The sequence below is a fragment of the Parasteatoda tepidariorum genome, chromosome 2, assembly GCF_982258835.1.
Source record: "Parasteatoda tepidariorum strain Cologne lab strain chromosome 2, Ptep-v5.0, whole genome shotgun sequence".
Classification (NCBI taxonomy): Eukaryota; Metazoa; Arthropoda; class Arachnida; order Araneae; family Theridiidae; genus Parasteatoda; species Parasteatoda tepidariorum.
This window is the reverse complement of record NC_141756.1, coordinates 100,749,889-100,776,505: the sequence shown is the minus strand read 5'-3', so window position 1 is coordinate 100,776,505 and position 26,617 is coordinate 100,749,889. Positions and strand designations below refer to the sequence as shown.

Genomic DNA, 26,617 nt, shown 5'->3' with positions numbered 1-26,617 from the left:
TAATTTACTTTAAAATTTACGAAACGAAATTAACCTCATTTAAAACACTTTAATTAAATAAATATTTCTTGGATATTAGAAATTATTAATCAGGGCCGGGATAGCCTGGTTGGTAGGGCAATGGGCCCATGTCCAAGAGATAGTGGGTTCGATCCGATGATTCCACGTGTAGCAAATGGTGACTGATGCACGTTAAATCTGTCGAGTAACAAAGTCCTCCATGTTCCCATAACAAATTAATAGCTCTGGGGGTACTGATTCAAGAGTTTCCTTGTCTTCTGGATTGGTTTAAAATTACAAGGCTACGGAGTTGAACATTAGTAGTCGTAAACCCAAAAATTAGGTCGGCTGTTCAACGACGGTTATAAAATAAAATAAAATATTAATCAGAGCCGTGTTGGCTCAGGGGATCGAACAATCACCTCCCAACGAGGTAATCTAGGTTCGAATCCCAGTGATGGCTAGGATTCGAATTCCGCACCCGGCTGGCACAGACCACAGTGCTGGCGTAAAATATCCTCTGTGGTAGACGGATCATGGGTTAGAGTCCTTTTGAAGTCAGGCTAACCGTGGGAAATTTTCGTGGTTTTCCTCTCCATGTAAAGCAAATGCGGGTTAGTTCAATTAAAGAGTCCTCCATACAGGCAAATTAAGAAAAAGGAAAGACTCGTCAATTAGAATTGCCTTTGTAAATTAGAATTAATATTTCGCATCATATTTGTTTGCTTAAATAATTCATCTTTTAATCTATAAAGGACGGAATTTGGAAAACACACACCAATATTTGCAGAGTCGGGACATTCTGACAAAGTTGAAATCCATCTAAATCAAAACCAAGTGGATATTTCTTTCTGTTTCATACCACTCTAGCTTTAAAAAGGCATTGTTCTTTCATATATTTTTATTGCATCATGGTGGACAAAAATGTCTTATTTTTTCAACAAATCACTTCTGCTACCACTTTTTACTTTTTTTAAACAAAAAAATGCTTCGCCTAGCAGGCACAAACGGGCCAAAATCATAATCTGGCAAAAATAAATAAATGAACAAATAAAAAATAAATAAATAAGAAATAATAAAAAAGACGGAACGCTTTCTCAGAGTACATTTTTATAACTAAAACCTATATAAATGCTATTTAAAATTATAATATCTATATGAAAACTAAATTTTTTTACAAAGAATCTTCAGAAATTCTACAAAATATGAAAATAAAGCTTTTTCAGTATTGAGGAAGAATCCCGCTACAAAATTTATCCTGGGACCCGTAAAATCTTTTTTCAGCCTTGGATGTAGTTATCATCTTCCTCTGCTGCACTACAGCTTTTGTGGGCCCTACATAGACTCGCTTCAATGACAACTTGCAGTTCTACCCAGAGAGCAAATAAGATTATTGAAACGTTAAAAGAATTGGGCTATTATTGGAGTAAATTTTTATTGCTAGTTAAAGTACTAATCTTTATAAAAGGCTGGACTAAAATTATTTTTTTAAACTGTAATCAATAAATAAAGCTAGTTAAAAAACAAAAGAACATTAGAGAGTTGGCATGGTAAAACAAACTCAACTGCAGAGACGTCGAGAACGCGCCAAAATGGAAGGTTCTTCTTCTTGACTATAGTTAAGTTTCAGAGTTTGCCTGTTCGAAAACAGAACTTATTTCGACAAAAATCACCCTCTGGAACTACTAAGATTGATTCCTAGTACTTGAAATTCCGATAATTTTAGATCAAAAGTTTTTTCTGTTTATTTTTTAATTACTCACTCTGCATTGTTGCGGAAAATAAAAAGAACAACCAATCTAATTAGTGCTGACGATATTTTAAGTAACAACATCAGACGCAAAAACGTACTTTTTCATAATAAATATACTTTTTTTTTCGACGATTGGGATTTTCTACCTGTAAAATATGAAGAATTGTTAGGTGAGGTAAGTTTTCAATCGAATTAAAAAAAATTTTACACGCAATTTTAGAATGCGTTTATCCAAAGAAAATTCCTTATAAAATTTTTTTTTTACCAATTATTTTTTTAAAATTTATTTTTATCTGTTAATTTAATAATTGTAAGGTATACAATTAATTTTAAAGAAATGTAATTTTAAATGGCAAAATACAAAGCTCGAAGGCAATCAATCGAATAGTTTCTATGTTATCGAATTTTTAAAAAAAGAAAAAAATTTTAAATTTGATTTCTCGAGAACCATTCGTCCGATTTAATTCTAAATACTAGGGTCAGATATCACAATGCTTTCAATTTATTTTATTTTAAATTCAATACTTCACAGAACATCGAAGTTAAATGTGATTTCTTTTTCTCTATTATATATTTAAATAGAGTTACTATCACGTGAGGGTGCTCATGGCAACCATTTTTTCATATTAATAGGGGATTCATGATCACATGAATTAGACGTATTTCAAATAAAGCTTTCGTTGTTTATGGGGAGAAGATATTCTGGTACAGTGAATTGCACTCACTGATTGATTAAAATCTAACCTTGCTCTCAATTGTACGACAGAAAAAAGTAAAAAAAAGAATTTTGCGTGCGGGTACGTTAAACAAATTGAAAAGATGTTCTTTGAAAGTGAAGAGGGAAACAGTTTTACTATTTTTAAAAGATTTTTCTTTTCTTTTACTTTACAATAAATTTGTGAATTTCGGAATAATCGTAACACTTGTGCCTTCTCCAAGTGGGACATAATTTATAGACAGTCGATCGTCATATTTTTTTTCTTCTCCGTATCTACCCAGTTCGGTCGAAAGGAAAGAGAACTCTTTAAGTTTCGATTTTCTTACGATTCGATTTTATTACGATCTCTATTTGATTGTGAGAATTCACTAAAAGTTATGAAAAAAAATCATCAGAAAGGTTATTGATAGTTAAAAATGTTGGTTATAATTACAACAAAAAAACTCTCTCACAAGGATGTATAAAACTTCGATTTCATTCATCCTTTTGTTAAAAGTTGTATCCATAAAACACGACCTTGGCAAGGCAGCCTTCCATCACATTTCGGAATCAACAGCTACATCGCGCTTTGAATTTGTTAATCCGAGAATTTGATATGGCTTCCTAATAGATGGCGTTAGTGAAAGTGAAGTCCATCTTCTCTCCCCTCCCCCCTAGAAAAGAATTCATCATCATACTACTTTTCCGAACAACCCAATACACATACGAATGCTGCAGGTGTAATAGCGAAAAGTCTTTTATTTGCCCGAAGGTGTGCTCACGTCACGGAATTTTTACATTCTTGTAGCCTTGACACGTCACTTCTGTGGCTCTTTACGCTGGCGGCAGCTAAATTTTTCATCGGTCGAATACATCCAGCACCAAAATCAAGTGTTGATGCTGATTTTCACACGCTAGTGGTTTTTAACTTTTTACTTTAGCAAAAGAAAACAAACAAGGATGAATGATAAGGCTACTTAAAATCTGAATTTTTTTTGGATTACTGAGGTAAGATTTGTTTTGACTGAAGATAAAAAAAAAATCGTTTGAATTATTGTTGTAAACAATATGACAGTGACGTAATGTAGTCTCAACTATTCTAAGCTAATAAACTATTTCCTCTTTCTTAAATTAAGTGATATCTGCAATTCTTGGTCTCAATTCAACCGCTCTTAAATAGAAAATAAAAATGTTTAATCTCACTTTGAGCATTTTTATTTGACATATTATGTCAAATATAATACCTCTGAACGAAAACATGTTTGATAATTTTTGTTTGTTCGTTTTGGGTTTCGTACTGCGATTTACCATATTAATGACAAAAATGTTCCATCCTTCTCTGTTAATTTAAATGATCCTTTTTCTAGATTTGAAAATTTTCATCTTGAGAAAAAGAAACCTAAATTCGTCTGTATTTAAAATTTTGCGATGTCATTGTATGGAAACTTTTGGAAGTTGTGCTAGTTACTCAATTAATAAAGTGATATTACTAGGGATTTAAGTTATAAAACTATACAAATTGGAGATTTTTTGTGCAATTCTTAATAGTTTCAAGATATTCTTATAGTGTGAAATTAATAGGTATACTAATGTAATCTTGCATTTATTGTGTTCTTGGTGAAATTTTTTCTTCCTGTAATCATTAATTTTATATTCTTTGTTAAAAATTCTTTTGATATTATTTAATTAACTATCCTCTTCTGAGAGAATACATCGATTTAATTTAATAGCAAATTTTGTCTCCCTGTCCATTTACTTACAATTTAAATATTTAGTTTTCCTGTAATGCCTTATTTTACATTTGGAAAAATTTATTATCAGAATTACTGTTCTATTGATTGTGTGTAAATCTACAATATATGTTTTATAATTAGGTCAGCAGCAAGATAAATGAGCACAATCAATTAATTATTCATGTTATATTAATGAATATGCTTGTCCTAATTTTTTTCAAGATGCAATTTTTCTTGATGGTTATTCCGAGCTCAAAGTTGTCCTTAAATTCCTGAAAAAAAAAAGGTGTCCTTAACTATAAAAATTGTAATAAATATTTAGAAATTTTTGTATTTTCTAAATTTTTGTTGTAAGTTAATAGCAAGAACAAATATTTTTTTAAAAACTAAAGCAGAATGGAAGATATTTTAGATTCAGAAATTTTGTTCTATGTCATGAATCCAAGTCCAGGATCTGCTTCGAAGAAATTTGGGTCCATTAACGGACCCTTCACAAAATATCTTTTCATAAAAACGGACACTTCACAAAATAATTTATCTTATAATTAGACCAAATTTGTTTATTTTCATTATTGTTTTGTTAATCGAATAAACTCTTCCTGGGGGTGGGAAAGAAAGACAAACTAAGTTTCCCTAAGTTTAAATTTCAAATTCAGTATTCTAAGAAAATATTTCTACTTTTACTAACTTTGTGTGCACATTCTTATTAATATTAAATCATATTTTTTTTGTAAGTAATTAATTGATCAATTTATATTTATTCATAAAATTAATTAATGGAATATTATGTAAATAAAAATTTCTGGCAATTTTTTAAATAAAATATTCTAAATTTAAGAATTGTTTAAGTTTACCTAATACGTAACACATTTAAAGTGATACATTACTAAGTTGTGTTATTTAAAACATGTAAATTGAAATTATTAAAAATGTGAGTGATTTTGTTTCCATTATCCGTCCGAAATGAATATTCTGTGTTGAGCAGCAGTATAGGCTAAATACCAAATATTTGTATGTTGCATCTCTAATTTAGTAGCAACAATTGTTGAGCAGAATCTTTTATCTATTTACAATATAAAAATTTCTTGAAAAGGTTTTTAGAAATTTTTGCAATAACAGGACCCTATTTGCACAAATTCACAAAAACAGGACCCTGGTTGAAAGAATGTGACTTAACGCGTATTTTATATTCACAAATTATGAATATTTTTTTTGCAAGAACAGGACCTTTCGCACAATATCTGGACAGACCCCTAAAAGTATAAAACAAAATGAACACTTAAGTCTTCATAGCTCTTCAAGTATGGTATTAGTTTACTTCCATTGTTAGAGACAATTAATTACCCTTGACTTGATGCTATAGAACATTGCTTGTGAGATAAAGACATAAAAAGCTCTTATCTTTCTTTTCTACCTCCATCACTATATCATACTCTGCTGATTTTCAAGAGAGAATCCTTGCATTTTGCTACTACTTAATAATTTTCCGTATTTATACAATTTATATTTATAAACAACCAGAATTTTTTGTATGACTTTAAAAAAAAAAAATCCGAGTTTTCTTAAAAATGTTTATTTTTTTGTTTAAGTGCTGGAGCTACTGAAACTACTATCAATTTAGGGTGCGTAGCATTTTTAAAAAGTACTTAAAGGTGCTTATTTTCAATTTTTGTTTTTTAAAAGCCCTTAAAAGTGCTTTTTTCATTGGGTGCTTTTAAAAAGTGTGTAATTTTCCCTTTTTCGAAATAAATTTTTTCCTTTACTATGTTGATTTTTGCTTCGAATTTAGCAAAAAGGCACAGTTCACATTGTTCTATTCTACGTTTTCATAATTAATTCAACCCCAATCTATTTCGACGTATTGTCAGTCTGTAGCGTATTGAAAATGCCATTCGTTTTACGTGATTCAAAATTTCATGATTTTCGACAATTGTCAAAAACAAAGCCAAAAGGTATTTTTGACATGACGGTTAATGCAAGATAAAACCGTCAATTGTCAAAAACTTTCCCACCCTGCCTAATTATGATATTTTTTTAAAGTGCTTGAAAATATTTTTGAGTGCTTATTTTTTGTTGAATAATTTGGCTACGCACCCTGCAATTTGTATATCTGTGAATCCATGTTGGTATCCTAAAAATTGCACCCATTAGAGACTCAGCATCCTTAAATTTGGAGGCAATTTAGTCCTTAATTTTTATAATCTGGACTTCCAGCCCTGTTACTATATCATACACAAAATATTGGAGTGATTTTCTCTTAAGCTTAACTTTTGACTAGACAATCAGGAAAAATTCATTTCATAATTTTTACATCAAAACAATACATTTAAGTATACAAATCAATGACAAGCACTAAAAATTTTTTGGCAGTTTTAAACTGTAATTGCATGGAAAAATTTAATGACTGTCTCTTCACTTAAGGACTTTAATAAATACTTAAAGTTCTTCATGCATTTTTAAATTTAAAATTTTTTTTCCTATAGATCAAATAATTAATAAATAAATATAGGAAAAAATTTTAAATAAAATTTTTTAAGAAGATTTTATCTAGAAATTTGAAAAATTTTTACTTTGACAAAAAAACTTTTTATCACTTACATTTTCAGCTTAAGTGAGACCAGATTTTTTTAATTAATGATTTGAAACCAGAACTCTTTCCCCCCCCCTTGTTTTATAATGTCTTTTTGGACATAAATTACTATTAACTGGAATAACAATTTTTTTTTTTATAATTTCATGATTTATTTTTTTCTTGGCTAACACCATTTGCTCTATTATAATTTAAAAATATGATAAATATTGTAAATTTTTCATTTAAAAATGTAATTTGTATATTTCACCTAAATTATTTGTTTTAATATTTAGTAGAACTTTGTCTTGTTAGCATTTTTTAATAACATAACACAGAATTTAATTTTTTTGATTCTTGTTCCTTTAACCAATTACATTTTTCATCAAAGCAGATATTAAACTTTCATTCAACTTTTTGATTTTTACAAGTTTTATTCTTGATTTTCTTTTTATCACCAACAATATCAATATATATCTATACATAATAATAAACGCGGCTGTGTGTGTGTGTGTCTGTAATCACAATATATCTCCCCAGAAGCCTCGCCCAGGCACAAAACTCGGCACATAATTGTGTTTTGACATAATGAAGAAGTATTTTTTTTCTTTTTCAAAAATTTGGATTAGTTTTTTAGTTATCAGTAATTTTGCAAGAAAATCTATGCTTTTTCGTCTTTAAAGAGCCATATTCAAAAAACTATTGAAAAATGCATATACTTTTCTCCACTCTTATAAATGTATGCTAATGCTAACCTTACAATTGAAATATTAATTTTCGACAACTTAAACCAATAATGTATGAATGAATTAATAATTTAATTGTAAGGTTCGCATTAGTTTACATTTATCAAAGTGGAACTTTTGTACTAAAAATGTGGCAACATATTCGATACGTAAATAGAACGCTACGCTTTGATATATTTATCGCTGTTCATAATTGTTATAATAAGTTTTTCTACTTCTTTCCACGCTCTTTTTTTTTTCTTAAGCGGTAAAATTATACTTGAAATTGGCGAAATTGGTGACTTATGTTTGGCGCTATTCCTGCTTGCGCGGAACACCGTGGTAACAGAAATAACGGCCAAAACATAATGATATTTCAAAAAACATTGGAAAATTTCAACAAAACATCGGATAAAGCTTGCAATGAACCCAATATAAGCAAAATTAATAAATCCAATAAAAAGGATTTTGAATCGAAGCAAAGATTAATGGAGTAGGTGCAGAAGGAAAAGGAAAAAAAAAACAACTCACTTCTTCATTAAGCTTGAATATACTCAGATTTAGGTGCACAGAATTATCTAATAACAGTTAGATACTGTCTAAATTTATCGTGAATAGAATCTGTGTACCTCCATCGTCACATAAATTCGGCGAAATATGAATCGAAAATGGCGTTTGTGGTAACGATCTGGTGATGACATTTTTTTATAAAGTCCCTTTTTACGACTGCCCACATACCTTCGATCTTATTGACCAGAAGTAAAAGTAACCTTACCAGCCGGTATCTAACGAAGAACTAATGGAATATGGTAAGAAGCAAGCACGGTTTCAGACATGCAAAGTAGGGGGAAAACATTGTAACAAATATTGTTTATTCTGTTTGCAAAAGTTAAACTAGTAATTTAAAAATATTACATAATAATTATTTTTCAATTATATTACTTAATAATTATAAATAATTTGAAAACAAAGTTTACAAAGACATGCGACGGAGATTTGAAAAAAAATTTTCGATTACTTTTTTAGGACAAACCGAAATATGCTTAATAAAGTTAGTTAATAAAAGGTTTGATTCGACAGTTTTTGTTTTTCTTTTTACTGAGAGGCTCAAAGAAAGACTAAAAAGTTTGAATCCCAGAATTTCGGAGGGGGAGGGGGATTTGTCCCGGCGGTCCCCCCCCTGGCTACGGGCCTGGTATGAGGGGACTCCACTAAAACCTGATCTTTCAAAATATAGTCGATTTGAGTTGACTTGAATCTAGTAGGAGTAAGGACTCCAAAAAAAAAAAGAAGTTTTTTAATTTTAAAGTAATTCTTCGATAATCCGTATCCATTTCCAAGCTTGCAACAAATTTTTATGAGAAAAGCTGTGAAAATAAATTTTTTTTTTCATCTGCAGGTTTAGAATTATTGAGGTAAAATTTTTCTATTGTATTCTTGTTATATACCAGGGTGCGCAGCGCTTTTAAAAGTGCTTAAAGTTGCTTATTTTTTATTTAAATTTTTTAAAAGCTCTTAAATATGCTTTTTTTTTATTTGGGGTTTGTAAAAAGAGCTTAATTTATATCTTTTAAAAAAGAGATTTTTTCTTTGCCTTGCTGTGTCGATTGTCGTTCTGAATTACAAAAATTCATGATTTTCGCAATTTACTCTGCAATATTTATCAGAAACTACACTGGTGGACAAAATTAAGAGATAGAAGACATTTTCCCAAATATCTCAAAAAATACTGAATATAAATAAATGAAATTTGGTATGGATATAGCTTATTCCATGATAATAAAGTATGTAAAACAAAAATGAAAGTGCCATTCACTGGCAAGACCTATTGCCAATAAATCCAATGTAGTCTGAACTTAAGGATAAAAGATGACAATAAAAGTGAGGCTTGTACAGTGTGTGTTGCCTCTAGTATGGTGTATGGTCACTCCTGACAGACAGACAGACAGCATGCATGCTGTTAATAAGGGAGTTAAGGAGGACTTGTGGAAGACCCTCCCATTCTTCCGCCAGAGCAATTTTTAACTCCAGAATGGTTCTGGGGGGAGGTTGGCGCATCGCAATAGCTCTCCCAAGAGCATCACAAGCATGTTCAATAGGATTCAGGTCAGAGGATTTGGCTGGCCAATCCATTCCTTGAATATCCTCGCTTTCCAGATACTCATCAACCATGAGAGCCCTATGTGGTCGCACATTGTCTTCCATGAAAATGAACTCGGTACAACAGTGCCCCTGAAAAGACGCACATAGGGCTCTAGGACCTCCTACCTGTACCTCTGGACATTCACGGAACCATTGTCAAACACATGGAGCGGTGTGCGAGTATCTTGCATGATCCCTGCCCAAACCATGAATCCTCCACTAGCATAATTGTCTCTTTCGATAATGTTGCTGGGATGGTATCGGGTTCCAGGTTCCCTCCATATCAATAACCGTCCAGAATCAGGTTGTAGACTGAATCTGGACTCATCGGTGAAGAGAACATTAGCCCATTGAAGCTGTGTCCAATTCTGATGTTGTCTTAATTTTGTCCACCAGTGTAGTTATTTTATCATGATTATGTGAAGTTTGTGACAATATTTTTAAATTTTATTGATTTTATGTTCATAAATTAAAAAAACTTTAAACAGTAGAAAATTTTAAAAGTACTTAAAAGGTGCTTATTTCTTGTTGAAAAATCTGGCTAGGCACCCGGTGCCACCATATTTATTTATTTGACAATATAACTTGTATGTTTAAATAGTAAACAACTTTCATATGAAGTAACCAAAAGACAAAGTAATAAAGATAATGAAAGAAATTAAACAGTTAAAAAAGTTATTATAACATTGTTTATAGGTTATTTTGCTGCTTACTTCTTTAAATAATTATATTTTAATGTCAATAGGAGTCTGTCCAGCATGTCGCATCATAGTGATGATGGTATGCTTATAGCTGGGAGTGATAGTTTCTGGGAACCTGGCAACTACAAAAAGACCACCAAGAGAATTGAAGATGGGTTTAAACTTTCCAATGATATGATAACATTAATTCAGGAAAGGTGTGAAATTGAGAAAGTTTTTGCTAAGAGTTTAAAGAACTGGTCCAAAAAATGGAATGAATTAATTGAAAAAGGTAAGAGAACTCATTCTCTTAGGGTGAGAAAGTTTTGTCATTGATTTTTCATTTATGTCCTACAATTTAATTTAAAAAAAAATGTTTTTGAATTGAAGCTTTTTAATAAAATGTGAAAAAACCCCAACCCAAGTGGATTTCTTTTTTTTTAAATATCCACCCAAAAAATGTGTATGTTTTTTTTAAAAAAATTTTGAATGTTTAATTTACCCTTTTAATTAAATATTAAATGTAATTAAGAAGTTGTATTTGTAAATCGGAATATAGTGCGGCTTTCAGGAGGACTCCTCCAGACACCCGTCTCGCTTCGTGGCGGGTACTATGGTTACGAGGAAAGGTCACTTTGAATAGGGGTGAATAGTTTTGTCTTAATCTTAGCATAAGTCGAAACCAATCGACACCTTTCCTCCATTTCACCCCCATTAGAAATGTGCTCGCACTTGTTACCATAGCAGCAGACATCCCCAGACTTTCAATCTGGAGGAGTTCTCCTCAAAACCGCACTATAGCTTTAATCAAAACAATCAACACAGTTATAACCACATGGTCTCACAGTCATAATCATATCTAGACTCTGAGTGACTTCTTCTATGGCCTTCTACAGGGTACTGAAAACGGGTACCATGTGTGACAGACATGACATCAGCAGGGGTAGAAATTTAAAAAAAAAATTACTGGTCCTATGGACCAGTAACTAAAACATTTTACTAGTCCGCACAAAACTTTACTGGTCCGTCTACGCGTTCCTATTAGCTGCAAATAAAAAATAAAAAAATTTAAATTTTTGATTGAAAAAATCATGATTTTTTTTAAAAAAATCATAAATTTTTGATTTAAATCGCATTTTTTTAATTAATATTAATTTTGTATAAAAAATTTTAAAAAAAAATTGTGAATAAGCTCTAAAATAGTTTTAAGTAAGATCGTTTAAGTTTCGTAAGATCGAGAATAGATCGGCTGCGAGAATAGATTAACGGAGATCGGCTGCGGCGGATGGTAGTCCGGCGGACCACTTTTTATTATTTTATTCTGGTCCGACTCCGAATTTAGTGGTCACGGACCATCGGACCACCGTTAATTTCAAGCCCTGGTCAGTTTTTTTGCATAATTTTATATATTGAATAAAATGGTATCTTCACACATTTTACTTTGTAGTAACTGATACACTTGTCAGTAAAAGATATTGCAAAATATTTTTTCCTTGGGTGAAAAATGTGGCATCAACTATAATTAACTGTGAACTAATATATGTTAACTGTAACTTTGCGTTAAAACACATATCTCTTCAAGAGATGTCATTAAATTTTCATATGTGATGTTAGTACATTCTCATCTGTATGTACCTAGAAAAGTGCATAGCAGCACAATTTTTTTTCATTAATAAAAAAAATGCTCTGACAGAGCAATATGACGAGCTTGCTTTAAAATGGTTCATAATTATGAGTAAGAAATTTTAGATGAACAAAGAAAAAAAAGAAGAGACTTAATTTTATGACATGAAATAATAAAATTATCAAATTTGAAGAAAATCTCTTTTCCAAGAAATATTTACCAGTGTGACAGACAAAGAATTGTGACAGTCATGACGCATGTGAAATTTCGAATTGTATTAAGCTATTTCTTAGCTAATTAAAAATGTATAATATTTATTACACAAGAAAAAGTTGCAAACGATATATTTCATGAATGAAATATAAAAAAGGAGTATTTAAAAATTTTTTAATATTCTATATATATTATGAATATATTAATGGGTTGTGACTGTTCTTACTGTTTTATACTAGATTACCAGGTTATTTTGTTATTTGTTATATATAAATCTGTAAGCTTCTTTTATGTAAACTGACACTGCACACTGAGATCTAAAAGAAATTAATAATAATAGGAGAAGTTAAAATTTTAAATATTTGGCCTCTGATGTTCTTTTTAAAAACAGTTTTAACATAATCCAAACATTAAAGTATAATTAAATTAATACAATATTTTTTCTACTCATTTTTATGAAGTTCAAACTTTTTCCTTCAACAAAAAAAAAAAAAATTGTGCTAAAATTTTAAAAAAAAAATGTCTTTATGTGTGCTTTTCATGTAATGCAGAGAAAGTTTTATTTTGTCTTCAGTCATAAGTGTACTGTCCTGCAAAAAATTATAATTTTATTGCAGTAGTTAGTTTTTCCATTATATTAAAACAAATATGACATTCATAAATGATAGAATTGCTCTAAAGTAAAATTAATGTTAATTCTTATTACTAATATTTGAATAATTATTTTACAGCCCTTATGTAATTTCCAAATTTCACATTTAATTTCATAAAAGCTTTTATAAGCTCACCATTGAAAGTCAGAAATAAGTTATTTTATTTGATTGTGCTGAGTTAATATTGTTTGTAACATTTTCAATTTTATTATTTTGTAAACTGTGTGTATGTTGTATGCTAAGAGGAGCTATATCAGTGAGCGGGAATGGGAATATCAAATTCAAAAGTGAAAAATTAAAACTGCTTTGAAAACAAAAAGAAGAAAAAAAAACTATATTTTTTTTTAAACTTATTGTTACATGTACAGCAATTATTCCTAAAAATATTTTCTATGATTAATTAGGATTGAATTGAAATTTCTTTTTTAATGTTGGTGTCTGGTTATTCGAAAATATATATTGTTGTATTCAGCATTGTTAAAAATAAAATAAAAAAGTAAGTTTTTTAAAAAAAATTTTTCTTCAAATTAATTTGTATTCTGCAAATGTTTTAGTATTCATATTTCTAAGAGTCTTTGAAAATCGTATATAAATTCAAATTCCAATTATTTTTTTTTCCTTTCTTAATTTTTACATTGTATTCGAAAGATTTAAAGAGATTTTCAACTTTTTTTACTTAAAGTAAATTTTATGTTTTATTTTTATCTTACTAATATATTTCAGTTGATTTTATGATATGTAAAATACAAAATATTGAAAAATTGCAACTTGTGCTTTTATGGGTTAAAAAAACAAACAAATAATATGGAATATTTTCAGTTACTTTTATAATTTGTTTCAAATATATCCTTGACCTATTTTTTTTAGGAAGATACTTTCCTTAAAAAATGTTTAAGTGCTACAATTTCACATTTCAAAATCATAATATTAAAATTAGTCTTTTTTTTTTCAGACTATTTTAAAAAAGTTTTTAACATTTCTCCATTTGCACTTTCTTTTGCAATTTATGTACTTTTAAGATATTGTTTAGGCTTTGAACTGAAATATTAAGTTTATAAATCCTTCTTTAATATTTATTTTCTCTTGAATGATTAATTATATATTTCCGTTAATTATATATTAAAATTTTTTTCATTTACACATTCTTCTGCAATTTATGTACTTTTAAAAGATCTTGTGTAGGCTTTGAACTGAAATTAAGCTAATAAATCTTTCATTAATATGTATTTTCTCTTGAATGCTTAATTATATATTTATTTACAATCAAGTTAAATGTTATTGAAATTGAGTAGGTCCTGAATATGGTACGACTGAAGCTGCATGGAAATCTTCTTTAGTTGAGGCAGAGAGGCGTTGCGACATGCATCTCCGTGTAAAAGATCGCTTGAATAATGATGTCGTCACTCAAATTAAACAATGGCAGAAAGAGAATTATCATAAATCAATGATAACTCTTAAAGAACGAAAAGAAATGGATGAAGCATTCAAGAAGGTATTTTTATCACCTTCAAAAATGTTTTATGACTCTCATATGTGATCTACTTAAAGAATTATTTTGGGATTTTATTTGTTTTATATTGCTTTTTATGTTTATGTACGAAGTCTTTCATAATACATATGTAATGTACATGTGTGCTGGTTTTAAAAATGGTAAATTGTAAATCTGATGTTTTGTATTTATTTTGTCATTTTTATTATTATTGTCTAATTTTTAATCATAGATTCTTAGCTTAAAAAATTTTTTTAATATTATTTTGTATATCATTTTTAAATATGTAAAAACTAAAAAATTAAAATTGGAAAAAAAATTAATTTCATGAATTTCTTAAACTAATAATATAACTTTTGTCCTTCAATATTTTATATAAATGAGTGTAGTAAAAACTTATTTTATAATTATATAAAATAAAATTTTAATTATATGGAATAAGAAATGTTGATATATCATGATCAAATTTCCTTGCATGTTTGTCCAAAAAAATGCTGATTAACAAATTTTAATGAACCTTTTTTGATATTTAGGCACCTTCTGGTGACCATTAATTTTGCCATATTAATATTTTTGTACTGGTGTTTCTGACTGGGCTTAGTCTGTTTGAGAAGCTGTTTTAGTTAATTTTGGAAGTGTCTTATAACGAAATGTTACATAGTAACTACGAATGTTACATAAGATTGTAAACTAAAAGACAAGTTTTTGAAAGCTGGCAAGCTGTTCACAAAAAATGTCAACTTTATAATATAATGTTTACGTTAAACTGATCTTTAATTTACTTTGTATGCATATGTTATAAAATTTATATTAAATCTCTTAAAAATTCCGTATTTAAATTTTTAAAAACATTATGTGAAATATTATTAAAGTTTATTTGATAAAGAAAAAGTGCAGAACATTGGATTAAAGTTAATATTTCTTGGAATTATATAAAAAGTGAATTTAAGAATTTGACACTTTAAATCAATAGTTTAATATTGTATGAGGGCTGAACTAAAGTATATGTCCCAATAATACTATAACTAAAGAAAATGTCCAAACAATAAAATTATACATATTAGAATTTTACTTAATTTACAAACTTCATAATTTAGCATAAAACAAGAAAAATAACTTTTTAAAAGGTTGTATTTTGTATATAAATCAAATAAATAAAGAGTGTGTCAGGCTTTAGGGTATCTTTTATGTGGTGGTGAAAGCAAATAATTTTCTTTTTTAACTCAGAAGTAAAAAAAAAAACTTGATAATATTATAACATATATACATTACTATAATTGATTTTTTAAAAAGAGAAAAGAAATAGCTGTCTATGGCAAAATTTTTTCACTTTTTTCTATCATATCTTTTAAATAGGCTCAAAAGCCATGGGCAAAGTTACTGCAAAAGGTTAATAAATGCAAATCGGATTATCATTCAGCTTGTAAAAATGAAAGATCTGCCATAAATCAAGAAAGAAATGCTTCTAGTGATACTTCACTGTCACCTGATCAGGTAGTAGTGTCTCTCTCTCTCTATAATTCTCTTGTTTGGTATTTAAATTGTGCTTTATTTTAGTATTTTCTGTGACACACATACATTTTGCACTTGATAGATATCTAACTTATTATCTGTCGCATTTGAAAATGTGTAGCAAGAAATAAAGAATTCAGTTTGAGAAATGTCCCTATCAGCAAAATTACTTGGGCCCTCATTGGGCCAATATTCATGAATCTTGGCTCTGTAAGGGATCAAAGGGCCTTTATTTTTCAGATATTGGCCCTATATAAAACTTTCCCATTCACCCGATATTTTACAGCCACTTTACAACCAATACCGGTCTTATATGGAATTGTCAGATTCACCCGATATTTTATATCCATTATTTAGCCAATGTAGGTTTTATATTAGCCAGTGTAGCTTCTATATTGTCCCTATAAAGGCCATTCTATGGAATTGTCAGATTCACCCGATATTTTATATCCATTATTTAGCCAATGTAGGTTTTATATTAGCCAGTGTAGCTTCTATATTGTCCCTATAAAGGCCATTCTAAGACCAATATTAAAAAATCTAGATACCCCAATATTGCTCCCTCGGGTGCATGTTCTTATAGGGTCCATATTGAGCCAATTTTGAACCCAACTGGGGATAAGGTAAAATTGTTGTTAGGGGTAGTTTTAAAGGGTGGATTAATTTATGTGCTGCAAGAAAGTTGGGATCAACTTTTGTTTTAATAATTTTTAAGTGTGTAGCCTTTTGATTATTATTGATTATTATTTTGATTATTATTTGTAGCCCATGATTATTTATTTATTTTTTTAATTTTTATATTTCAAAGTTGTCAGGAGCATTATTCAGAAGACTGTTATTATTTGTAGGTGAAGAAATTGCAAGACCGTGTGGCTAAATGTAAAGATGAGGTTCAAAAAACAAAAGAAAGGTACGAGCAAGGCCTCAGGGAAATAAATGACTATAATGCTAAGTATATGGAAGATATGACTGTAGTCTTTGACAAGTGTCAAGAGTTTGAAGAGAAAAGACTTGATTTTTTTAAGGAAATGCTTTTTGGAATTAATAGTTGCCTTAATATATCTACAGATCCAGAGTAAGTTAATTTTCTTCATAATGATAATTGTTTATAATCAATCATTTGTAAAAGGGCTTTATTTTGCTAGTTTTCTATTGTTACTTTTTTTGAAATGTTATTTTAAGTGTATATACTTGACACCTGGTGGATGAGTGGTAGCGCTTCAAACACTCGTGCCGCAGGTCCTAGGTTTGATCCTTGGACCGGGCAAGGTTGACTCGGCCTTTCATCCCTTCAGTGGGTCGATAAAATGAGTACCAAGCATGCTTAGGGACTAAATGTTGGGGGTTCCACCAATTTGGCTGACCACCAATTTGGAACATCTGCTCCTGCACCCCAGATCCCAAGGTCAAGAAAACTGAGATGGGCGGGCACAACAGGCCTTGGCCCTCTAAGGGCTGTCACACCACTGAGTTTAGTACTATATTAGTTTTATACTTAACAATGTATGCACTTTATAACATGCATGGGTTTGAATGTTAACTGAACTGATTTTTAAATGTGATAGGTTCATGAAAAGTATAAATATTCTGTGAAAAACATGAAAAGTATTAATATTCTGTGAAAAACAATCTGGACAAAATTAAGATAAATGGGCAAAGCAATTTTAAAAAAAATTGTTTAAAAATATATGGCTGATACTGAATTTTAATTCTTTTTTTTTATTGAAAAGAAGTTATCATAAAAGGAAAAAACTAGAAAAGTGTAAAATAATCTTAGTTTGATGATTGGGAAAGTGACCATTTTAATTGTTAAAAAAGAATTAACTGTAGGCCTTATAAAATAAACATCTGAAAATAGGTGTAGTAGTTCAAAACATTGTGAAATTGCCTTGCACAAGTTTAAATATCTAGAGATCAGCTACAAAAATTAGTCAGAATTCACTGTCTTCATAACTAGAAAAGAACAGATTTTAAAAATGGGAATGAAAATTAAATATTCCTTCTATTTTTTTGTAACTAAATGTAAGCTGCTTATTTGAAATTTAATAGCCGAAAATAGTTTTTGTTAAAAAAAATTTTGTTTAAAAGGATAGTTACATTAACTTTAGTCAAATATATCAAGCACTTGTACATTAAATATAAAAGTTTTTCTTCTTCTTTTTTTAAAAATTATTACGGGGTTAAATATCAGTTCGCCACTAAAGTATTAAGCTGTGCATGCTATTTGTTTTATGTATGTAAAATCGTATATATCGATATAAATACTATATTTAGATTTGGACATAATACTACTTATTTCTTAAACTGGACCAGCATCTGTTTGTCAGCATTAATCGGTGATAAATTTCAACGTTCATTATTCTTCGTTGGCACAATTTTTTCAAGATATTTAAATTCAGTGATTGTACTTTATTGTGCATCAAACATAATTAAATTTTTAATCCTGATTATTTCAACATAAACCCCACACGATCAAAACAAAATCTTGTTTTGATAATGATTTGAGTCAACTTTAGAAAATTCAATTTTTTACATCTCTATATAAAATTGTCTAAAAAAGTATAACATTGATTTTTTTAGGCTTCCACAAATCTATGAAGAATTTAGGCACTCTGTTCAAAATGCAGATTCTAATAAAGATTTAAAATGGTGGTCAAATAATCATGGTGTTGGAATGGCAATGAATTGGCCTATTTTCGAGGTATTAATTTATGTTATATGTAGTATATATATTTATGTATATATTTATATATATTTTAAATTAACTTTTTTTTAACCTTAACTACATTAGAAAACTTATCAAACAATTAACCTATTCTATGTTAAAAAAAATTAAATATTTCCAAATTTCTAATAAAGAATCATTTTAATTATTTTATCATGTATATTATTGCATTTCCTCTTTGCCATGTCTTTTTGAATCTATTTTAAGGTTATTTTAGAATCACAATTTATTTTTTCCAAGCACAATATTCTTTAATCTATTTTAAAATTGTTTCGTGTGTTAATAAATGTGTTCTCCTGTTTAATTAATTTTAATGTCTGCTTTAGTACCTTTATGTACTCTGTTGCAAGTTAAGAAAAAATGGAGAAAGCCTGTTTGTATCTAAGTGTAAGTCAAATGGATGCCAAGATCCCAGTGCAAACGTATATCAGCATCGCCAACTCTTATAACGACGTTGCTTAGCCTTCTTTTTGCTTTCTTTCTTAAATTGTGTGAAATGAGGAATACAAAACTTATTGAATATTCTTAACAAGTAATCAGGATTAATAAAAATCTTAACAAATATGCATCTTTTTATTCATATTTAAAGAAACTGATGAAAGAATTATAAATATTATTCCTTGCAGATAATTTTCTTGCACAGTGAAATAAAAGTAAGAATTCCTTATCTCTCATTTCATTTGTTAAGGGCAACTTGCTAAGGAGTATAATGAAGTACAATTTTGTGTGTCATAATCATGATGGCTATGTGATGATTTTTCTCTTCTAGAAGAATGTAAAAATCAATTTAATTAAGTAGTTTTAAAATTAAATAAAATTTAAGTCATTAAAACTAATATTTCTTAGTAACTGAAAAAACACATTCACAAAAAAAAAAGCTTTTTATGATTTTAATGGCAACATTGGATTAATCTAATAATAATCTCTGAATATATATAGTATACTATAATTGACTTAGTGTATTTTGCAAGAGTTTTAATTAGATTGCTTTCTTTATTAATCTGTTTTATTATATATGGTGTATAATTAATCTGTTTTATATTAACACAAGAATGTTGTCATTTTATAGATAATTATATCTATCATCTTGTGTTACTAGCTATATGTAATTTAATTTCAAAACAGGCAATGATAAATTTCTTTTCAAAATTTAATTTGTTTGTCATGCACTCTGCGCTTTTTAAGTTTTTTTCTTCTTCATGCATTATGAAATAGAACGGGCACTCTCTCTGAAATATGTTTAAAATAGCTTTTGCTTAGTAAAAAATTTATTAAATATATTTCTAATTTGCCACTATAATGCATGTGATTTATTTCAGTAGTTAATGAATATTTTATTAATTTAATTCTGTTTGCATAAATCTGCAGTTTTTTTTTAATATTGCTTTGACTTTCTGCAAATTATACAATAATGGAATATTGTGGTATACATAGATGCTATTTACAAGTCACACTTTTATTATCTGGGTATAATATTTTCAATTTACAAGGAAAATAGTAGTTCTTTTAATTGTGAATCGCATATGATGATCTGGATTAATGTAATTCATAAAACACATGTCAAATTCATATTAATATGATTTAAGTTAAAATCACACACCGTGATTCAAATTCACGTGATTTAGAAATTAGGGTTTAGTGTCTACTTCATGTTCATTGAAATATAAATATATAATGGTTTAAAATTTTTTTTTTATAATTTATTAATTACATGTAGGGTAGATTCATATGTTTCAAAAACAATGTTGTGCTTATTTGTTTTATAAATTAATGTTTTGTGCTATGCTTTTGCTATGCTGCAGGAATATTCTGAAGAGTTCCGTGACATAGTAGGAAAAAGCAAGAAAGCTCCCTTTCCCGAGAGTGGTATTATGCTTGTCAATCAGCACAGAATTGGCGAAGATTTACCTGTAAATTTAATTATTATTGCTCAGAATATTTGCTTTGCTTTTTATATTGTTCATGTGTTATCTCTTACAATTGCTAAAATTTTGCTAGCCTCTATATATCTGCATCTATTGCATGAGCTGTATTAATGCTATAACAATTATAACCACATAACAAATGGTGATAGACTATTATATTTGACTTCATTCTGGGTTCTATGAATAACATCTAATTATTGAGCTAATAATACATTAATAATCATGAAATAGTATTTTAAATTTTATTTTTTTATTGTATTTTTTTTTTTTTTTACATTGTATTTATTTTATCTTTGTGCAATTTTCTTTGTGTTTTTAAATAACAGTTTGTATTTTGTTTTGTCGTTCTATTTTAAATTTTTTTTTATATATTACTTTGCTATATGAATAACTACAGATGCAAATCAAATGTTATAAGATTCATGCAAGTGTTATTACACTCGAAAATATCAAATATAAAAGTAAAGAACATGTTTAGGAGAAGACTAGCTCCCATAGGCATAATGTAACCCGGTCTCCCAGTGGCTGGTACCCTGTATATAAAGGGGGAAAAGCAATATTTAGAAAAACAGAAGAAGTTTCTTTTTGAAATCTGTTTACTTCTGAAAAACATGGCTGTTTCTTTTTGAAAATCGAAAATAGTACAGAAGTATTTCTGAAATATGCAATTAATCTTTTAGTTGAAATTAGAATTATCTATGCAATTAATTATTGTCCCCCCTAATTTAGCTTAGTTTAAAAAAATTAACATAATTTTTAGTATGAATACAAATACAAGAAAAATGACACATTTGTAGCACTGTGGAATTGTTATTGATTTTTTTGTGGAACGGTTTTATTTGCCGTTCGTGTTCTGAAACACTCAGAATGGTGACGAGGACTTATATAATTATTTATTTATTTTAGTTTCGGGATTATTGTGTTCAATATTTACAAATATTTAAATAAAATAAAAGCAAAGTCCAGCTTTTATTTCTGGAGCCCCGTATTGCTCCCTTCTTCTTCATCTAGTCCTTCTCATCTAACTCTTTCCTCCCTCACAAATAGGGAAACGACACTTCCCTTGTTCGACACCCACTGACCCTCATGTCAGGGGTCATTCTGGTACGTGAGAGTGATCATAATCCTGACATTAAGGTGATTCCATTTCATATAAAAATCATTTTCAAAATCCATGTAATTTTTAAAAATCCATGTAAGAGAAAACAGGCAAATCTTACTTCTATATATCCTTCTGTTTGTTTTTAAAAACCTAATTTACCACCTCATTCTTTCATTCACACATTTGAGGGTCTTTTTTTATATCATTTTTAAAATGTCTTTTTTGTCTCAATAGTTATTCACTAAGTTTTTGCAATATTGCAAGTTATTATTGTTATTTAACATGTCTACATTCAATTTTAAATGGTAAAAAATGGCTTTAAAAAAATTTAGTTAACTTCTGCTTACTGTTTGAACATTGAGAATTAATCGGAATCAAAACATCTGAAGACAGACCCTTATTTATTATTTGTGATCAAAAATTGATTCCTTATTCCTAATTATTCATCTTATTTTAATGCACAGGTTATATTTTTTCTGCTTATTTATCTTTTTACTAGAGTTTTATATTTGATCAAAAAATTGTTTTTCATCAAATATGAATTCAAGGATAACCTTATGCATTAAATGCATGTGCATTTCACCATTTTGAAGTTAGTAATATGGAAAAAGGGTCAGCTTTTGCACCATATCAATCTGTGCGCTCTGATATGTATAATTTTCTAATATTTTTGAAAACATAACTAGGAATTGTCGGTAGACATGACACAATTTCTTAGATTCAATAAGCATTAGAATATCAAAGAAATAATGTATATTTAATTTATAGGTTATTGTACAAAGTAATTTACCTTGCTCAAATTATTATTTATTAAGTTTAATTGCTATATTTTTAGGAATATGATGCTAATATTCATAATGTGTCAAAGAAAGAAAAAAAGAATGATGGAGGAATAACATTAAATAATATACACAATAATGCAACCAAGAATGGCAACGAGGAGAAAAATGTGTCAAATAGAAATTCTGGCCTTAGCACGTAAGTAAGCAGACACTAATATTAATGCCTTATAACTAAAATTTGCTGTTGATCATTTTGTTGTTTAAACAGATTTTGTTGCAAAAGGATTTCCTATAGTATTTAAATTTTATATTATATCAGAAAATTCTTAGACCTCATATTGAAAACTATTCCTCTTCTCTCGCAACAAAAAAGAAGAAAGAAAAAACATGAATTACTTTTTAATTTAACTGTCATTTTTAATTTTTTCATCATAGTTTGAGGGTCAAGAAACAGAATCTGTTTTCAAAAAGTACACTTCTAATTCTGATTTTTAAACTTAATTCCTAGTAACAATTATCAAAATAGCATGGTGCATAGCATTTTTAAAAAATGCTTAAAGGTGCTTATTTTTGATTTCTGTTTTTAAAAGCCTTTAAAGGTGTTTTTAAATAGTGCTCAATTTTCCCTGAGATTTTTTTCTTTGTCCTGTCGATTGTCGCCATGTATTATGCAGAAGCTTGATTTTCACAATGTTTTATTCAACATTCAACCACAATCGATTTCGGTGTATTGTCTGTCCACAAAGCGTATGAAAACGCCAATCACTTTACATGTTTGATGAAATGCTTGCAAGTCCGCATGTGCGTCTACTGAGCTGGGTTCGGTGAGATTATTGCCTTCTTATGTGCAACTCTGCTGCATTTTGCAAGAGATTCTCAATTTCATGCTTCATTTTTCACGCTCTTGATATCGAAACGAACACTCTCTCGATCATTTTATAATGGTTAATATAATTAAGAAATGAGTTCTTTGTCAGAATCTAGTTATTTTAGCATGATCATTTGAATTGTTTCGAAATGAAAATTATTTTGCATTTTGTTACCGAATATAGTGCTTAAAAATATTTTTTTGAGTGCTTAAAAGGTACTTAAAAGGTGCTTATTTTTTGTTGAAGGATTTGGCTACATATCTTAAAAAAATTATAATATGTTAAATAAAAATTAAGCATTCAATAACTATTGGCATAATTCATGTGCAATGAGAACTGCAAATCTCTTACCCTTCTCATTACTTTGTGAAAATTTTTATCTTATAACTAATGTTGGACAAAAGATAGAAAGGGCAGTTTTAAAGTGACAATACTTTCCTCATATCCTAGTAATTTTGAAATATTTTTGCAGAAATGGTCAACAAGATAATAATCCATTTGATGATGATCAAGAAGATTGGGAGGATGGTAGTAATGATGCTTTAGTTGATAATGGTGAACCTGGTACACCTGTCAAAGCACTCTATGACTATGATGGTGCAGAAGCTGATGAGTTATCTTTCAAAGCAGGTCAGATCATCATCATTTTGCATTTATAATTACATGTGAATTGAATATTTATTGATAATTATTGATACAATTTAGTTTTTTTTTAAAGAAATTTACTCTAATAAAACAGGATGTGTAGTGTTTTTAAAAAGTGCTTATTTTTTATTTAAATTTTTTAAAAGCCCTTAAAGGTGCTTAATTTTCTATCTTTTAAAAAGATTTTTTTTCCTAGTCACGTCAATTGTCGTCATAAATTACAAAAAAAGAATGCATGATTTTTACAACTTTCTCTCCAGAACCGCCTAAGTGATGGCTGAGGGGATAGAGCGTTCGCCGCCTTGTGAGGCGAACATGGTTCGAATCTCAGTCGATGCCCATTCCGCATCCGACTTGCACCGACCACAGTGCTGACATGAAATATCCTCAATGGTAGACAGATCATGGGTTAGAGTCCCCTTGCCATCAGGCTAACCGTGTGAGGTACTCGTGATCTTCCTCTCCATGTAACGCAAATGTGGGTTAGCTCCATCTAAAAGTCCTCCACGAAGGCAAATTTCTCCCAATACTCTATCCAGGAGTTCCCTTGTCTTCTGGATTGGGCTCAAAATTACAAGTCTACGGAGTTGAACATTAGTAGTCATAAACGCATGAAATTGGGTCGGCTGTTCAACGACGATTCTAAAATAAAATTTTTCTCAGCAATATTTATCAGAAACTAGTTATTTTATTATGATTTATGTAAAGTTTTTGAAAATGTTTTTGAATTTTAGTGATTTTTTGTTTATAAATTAAGAGCTTGAAACAATAGAAAAAAAATTTTTTTTATTACTGCACAGATCATAATTATGATTTTTTTTTCTTGGAAAGTGATTCAAAAATTTTTTCTTTTTGAGTGCTTAAAAAGTACTTAAAAGGTGCTTATTTTTTGTTGAAAAATCTGGCTACGCACCCTGTTAAATGGCTTACAAATTTAATCTTAATTTGCCCCTTTTCAAATTTCTGGATACTATTACATATGAAACCATATTAAAATGACATACAGTAGACTTTCATAATAGCATTATTTTAGATAAGCATTATTTTAGATAAGACCAGAGGCCTTGTAGATTTAAACTCATTTATTTGCTATTTTTTAAATTTTTTTTCTTTTTAAATTTTATTTTGAAATTATTCTAACTATATGAAATTATTCTAACAATATATGGATGTGTCTCTGAAAATTTCTTTGCATGTCTTGAAAATTTGCTTTTAATTTTTAAAATAAATTTCTAATGAGCCAGTTTGTATATCAAACACTTCAATTGGTTTTTAAAAATGTTTTTAGATAAAGTTATAATCTATATTGATGTAAAGAGAATATAAAAGTGCCAAACAATTTTATTTTTGCTTTAACAAGTGGAATAAACAATGTTTTATGAAATAACTAAGTAAAGATTCAAACATTTAATACTTACATCTATTGATTAGTTGAAGAAACTCAATTTTAATTTAAAAAATGAACTTTAGACAACATACATAACTGTCTGAATAATAATGTAGACAAATGGTCTAGAATAAGAGAGATTTAATTTGTTTACAAAATATTTTCAGAAAAATTGCTCACAATAAAATTATTAACAAAACTGCTGAAAGTTTTAAAATTTTTGAGTATACATTTTTATTTTTAAAAGAAACTTGCTTTACACATCTAAACTGATCTTAAGAGTTTTCTTTTATTAAGGAAGAAAATACTCAATAACAATTCGGTTGAATTATGATGTAATTTTATTCTAAAAAATGATGAATTTTTTTAAATTAGGAGAGGTGTTTGACAAGCTAGAAGATGAAGATGAGCAAGGTTGGTGCAAAGGACGCAAGAATGGTCGTGTAGGACTTTACCCAGCGAATTATGTTGAATCTGTTAGCAATTGAACTAAAACAAAAAATAATATTGTCTTGGAATTTAATATGAATTTTAAGAAAGTTAACAGTTATTTTCTTTTAAAATGCCACACCTTACCCAATTATTAAGTTGTTTACTCTTTTTAAACTTTGATATCAAAAATCTTGAAATCATTCTGCATTTTTTTGACAGAATTTTTGAGATGTTTTTTTTTTTTTGTCTTGTGCATTTCTAAAATACTTTTAAATTTTGATTTTTTTTCCTGTCCATTTTCATATCTACTTATTAAATTGCAATGACAACTTAAAGCCTGTCTGCTTATTTAGTAAGTAGCTGTATCAAATATCCATGAAATTATAATGAATTTTCTTAAAATGATGTTTAACATGTATCATTTTGTGTCTATTACTGTTATTAGGTAACATATTTTTATGTTTCATATCATAAAAATAATATTGTAATCTAGCTTAAGCATTTATATTTCTGAGACATTTTTAATTTTTTGTTCATTTTGATAAAATATTTATTATCATTATTATTTTACTATTTAAGATTGTAGTACTTTTTTCCCATTCTAATTTGATTTAAATTTATATCATAAACAAAAAAAAGAAAGAAAAAGAGATCTACTTTAAGCTTTCAAAAAATTCAATGTTATTATTTAGTATTAGTAGTACTTTATATTATTACTCGATGTTAAACTAATAATGTTTGTTTAAAAATAATATATAACATGGTTGTTTTTTCATACATTTCATAAAAATTACATTCCTTTCTATTTAAATTTGCTCGTTTTGATAGGTTTATTTTATATTGGGTACATTATTATTTCTTTTTCTGCTAAACTGAAACATTTTTTAACAGTTTCAATAATTTTATTAGTGTCATATATATAAAATAAATAAATGTTTGATGCAAAAAAAAAAAAAAAAA

General features: G+C 28.6%; 1 protein-coding gene across 6 annotated transcripts; it reads left to right on the top strand.

Moving 5' to 3' along the window:
- The first annotated feature begins 2,750 nt into the window (after window positions 1–2,750).
- LOC107442698 (protein kinase C and casein kinase substrate in neurons protein 2) lies at window positions 2,751–26,617 on the top strand. Of its 6 annotated transcripts, none has more exons than XM_071177912.2 (10): window positions 2,751–3,458; window positions 10,365–10,591; window positions 14,082–14,281; window positions 15,635–15,772; window positions 16,639–16,865; window positions 18,371–18,491; window positions 20,318–20,425; window positions 22,378–22,520; window positions 23,666–23,823; window positions 25,601–26,617. In XM_071177912.2, exons 2-10 carry the CDS (start codon window positions 10,378–10,380, stop codon window positions 25,711–25,713), a joined length of 1,422 nt encoding a protein of 473 aa, XP_071034013.2. In that variant the 5' UTR covers window positions 2,751–3,458; window positions 10,365–10,377; the 3' UTR covers window positions 25,714–26,617. The 6 variants fall into 6 exon arrangements, with proteins under 6 accessions (XP_071034013.2, XP_071034017.2, XP_015911814.3 ...); XM_016056328.4 differs by having other exon boundaries at window positions 3,137–3,458; window positions 15,635–15,775; XM_071177913.2 differs by lacking the exon at window positions 2,751–3,458 and adding an exon at window positions 3,525–4,031.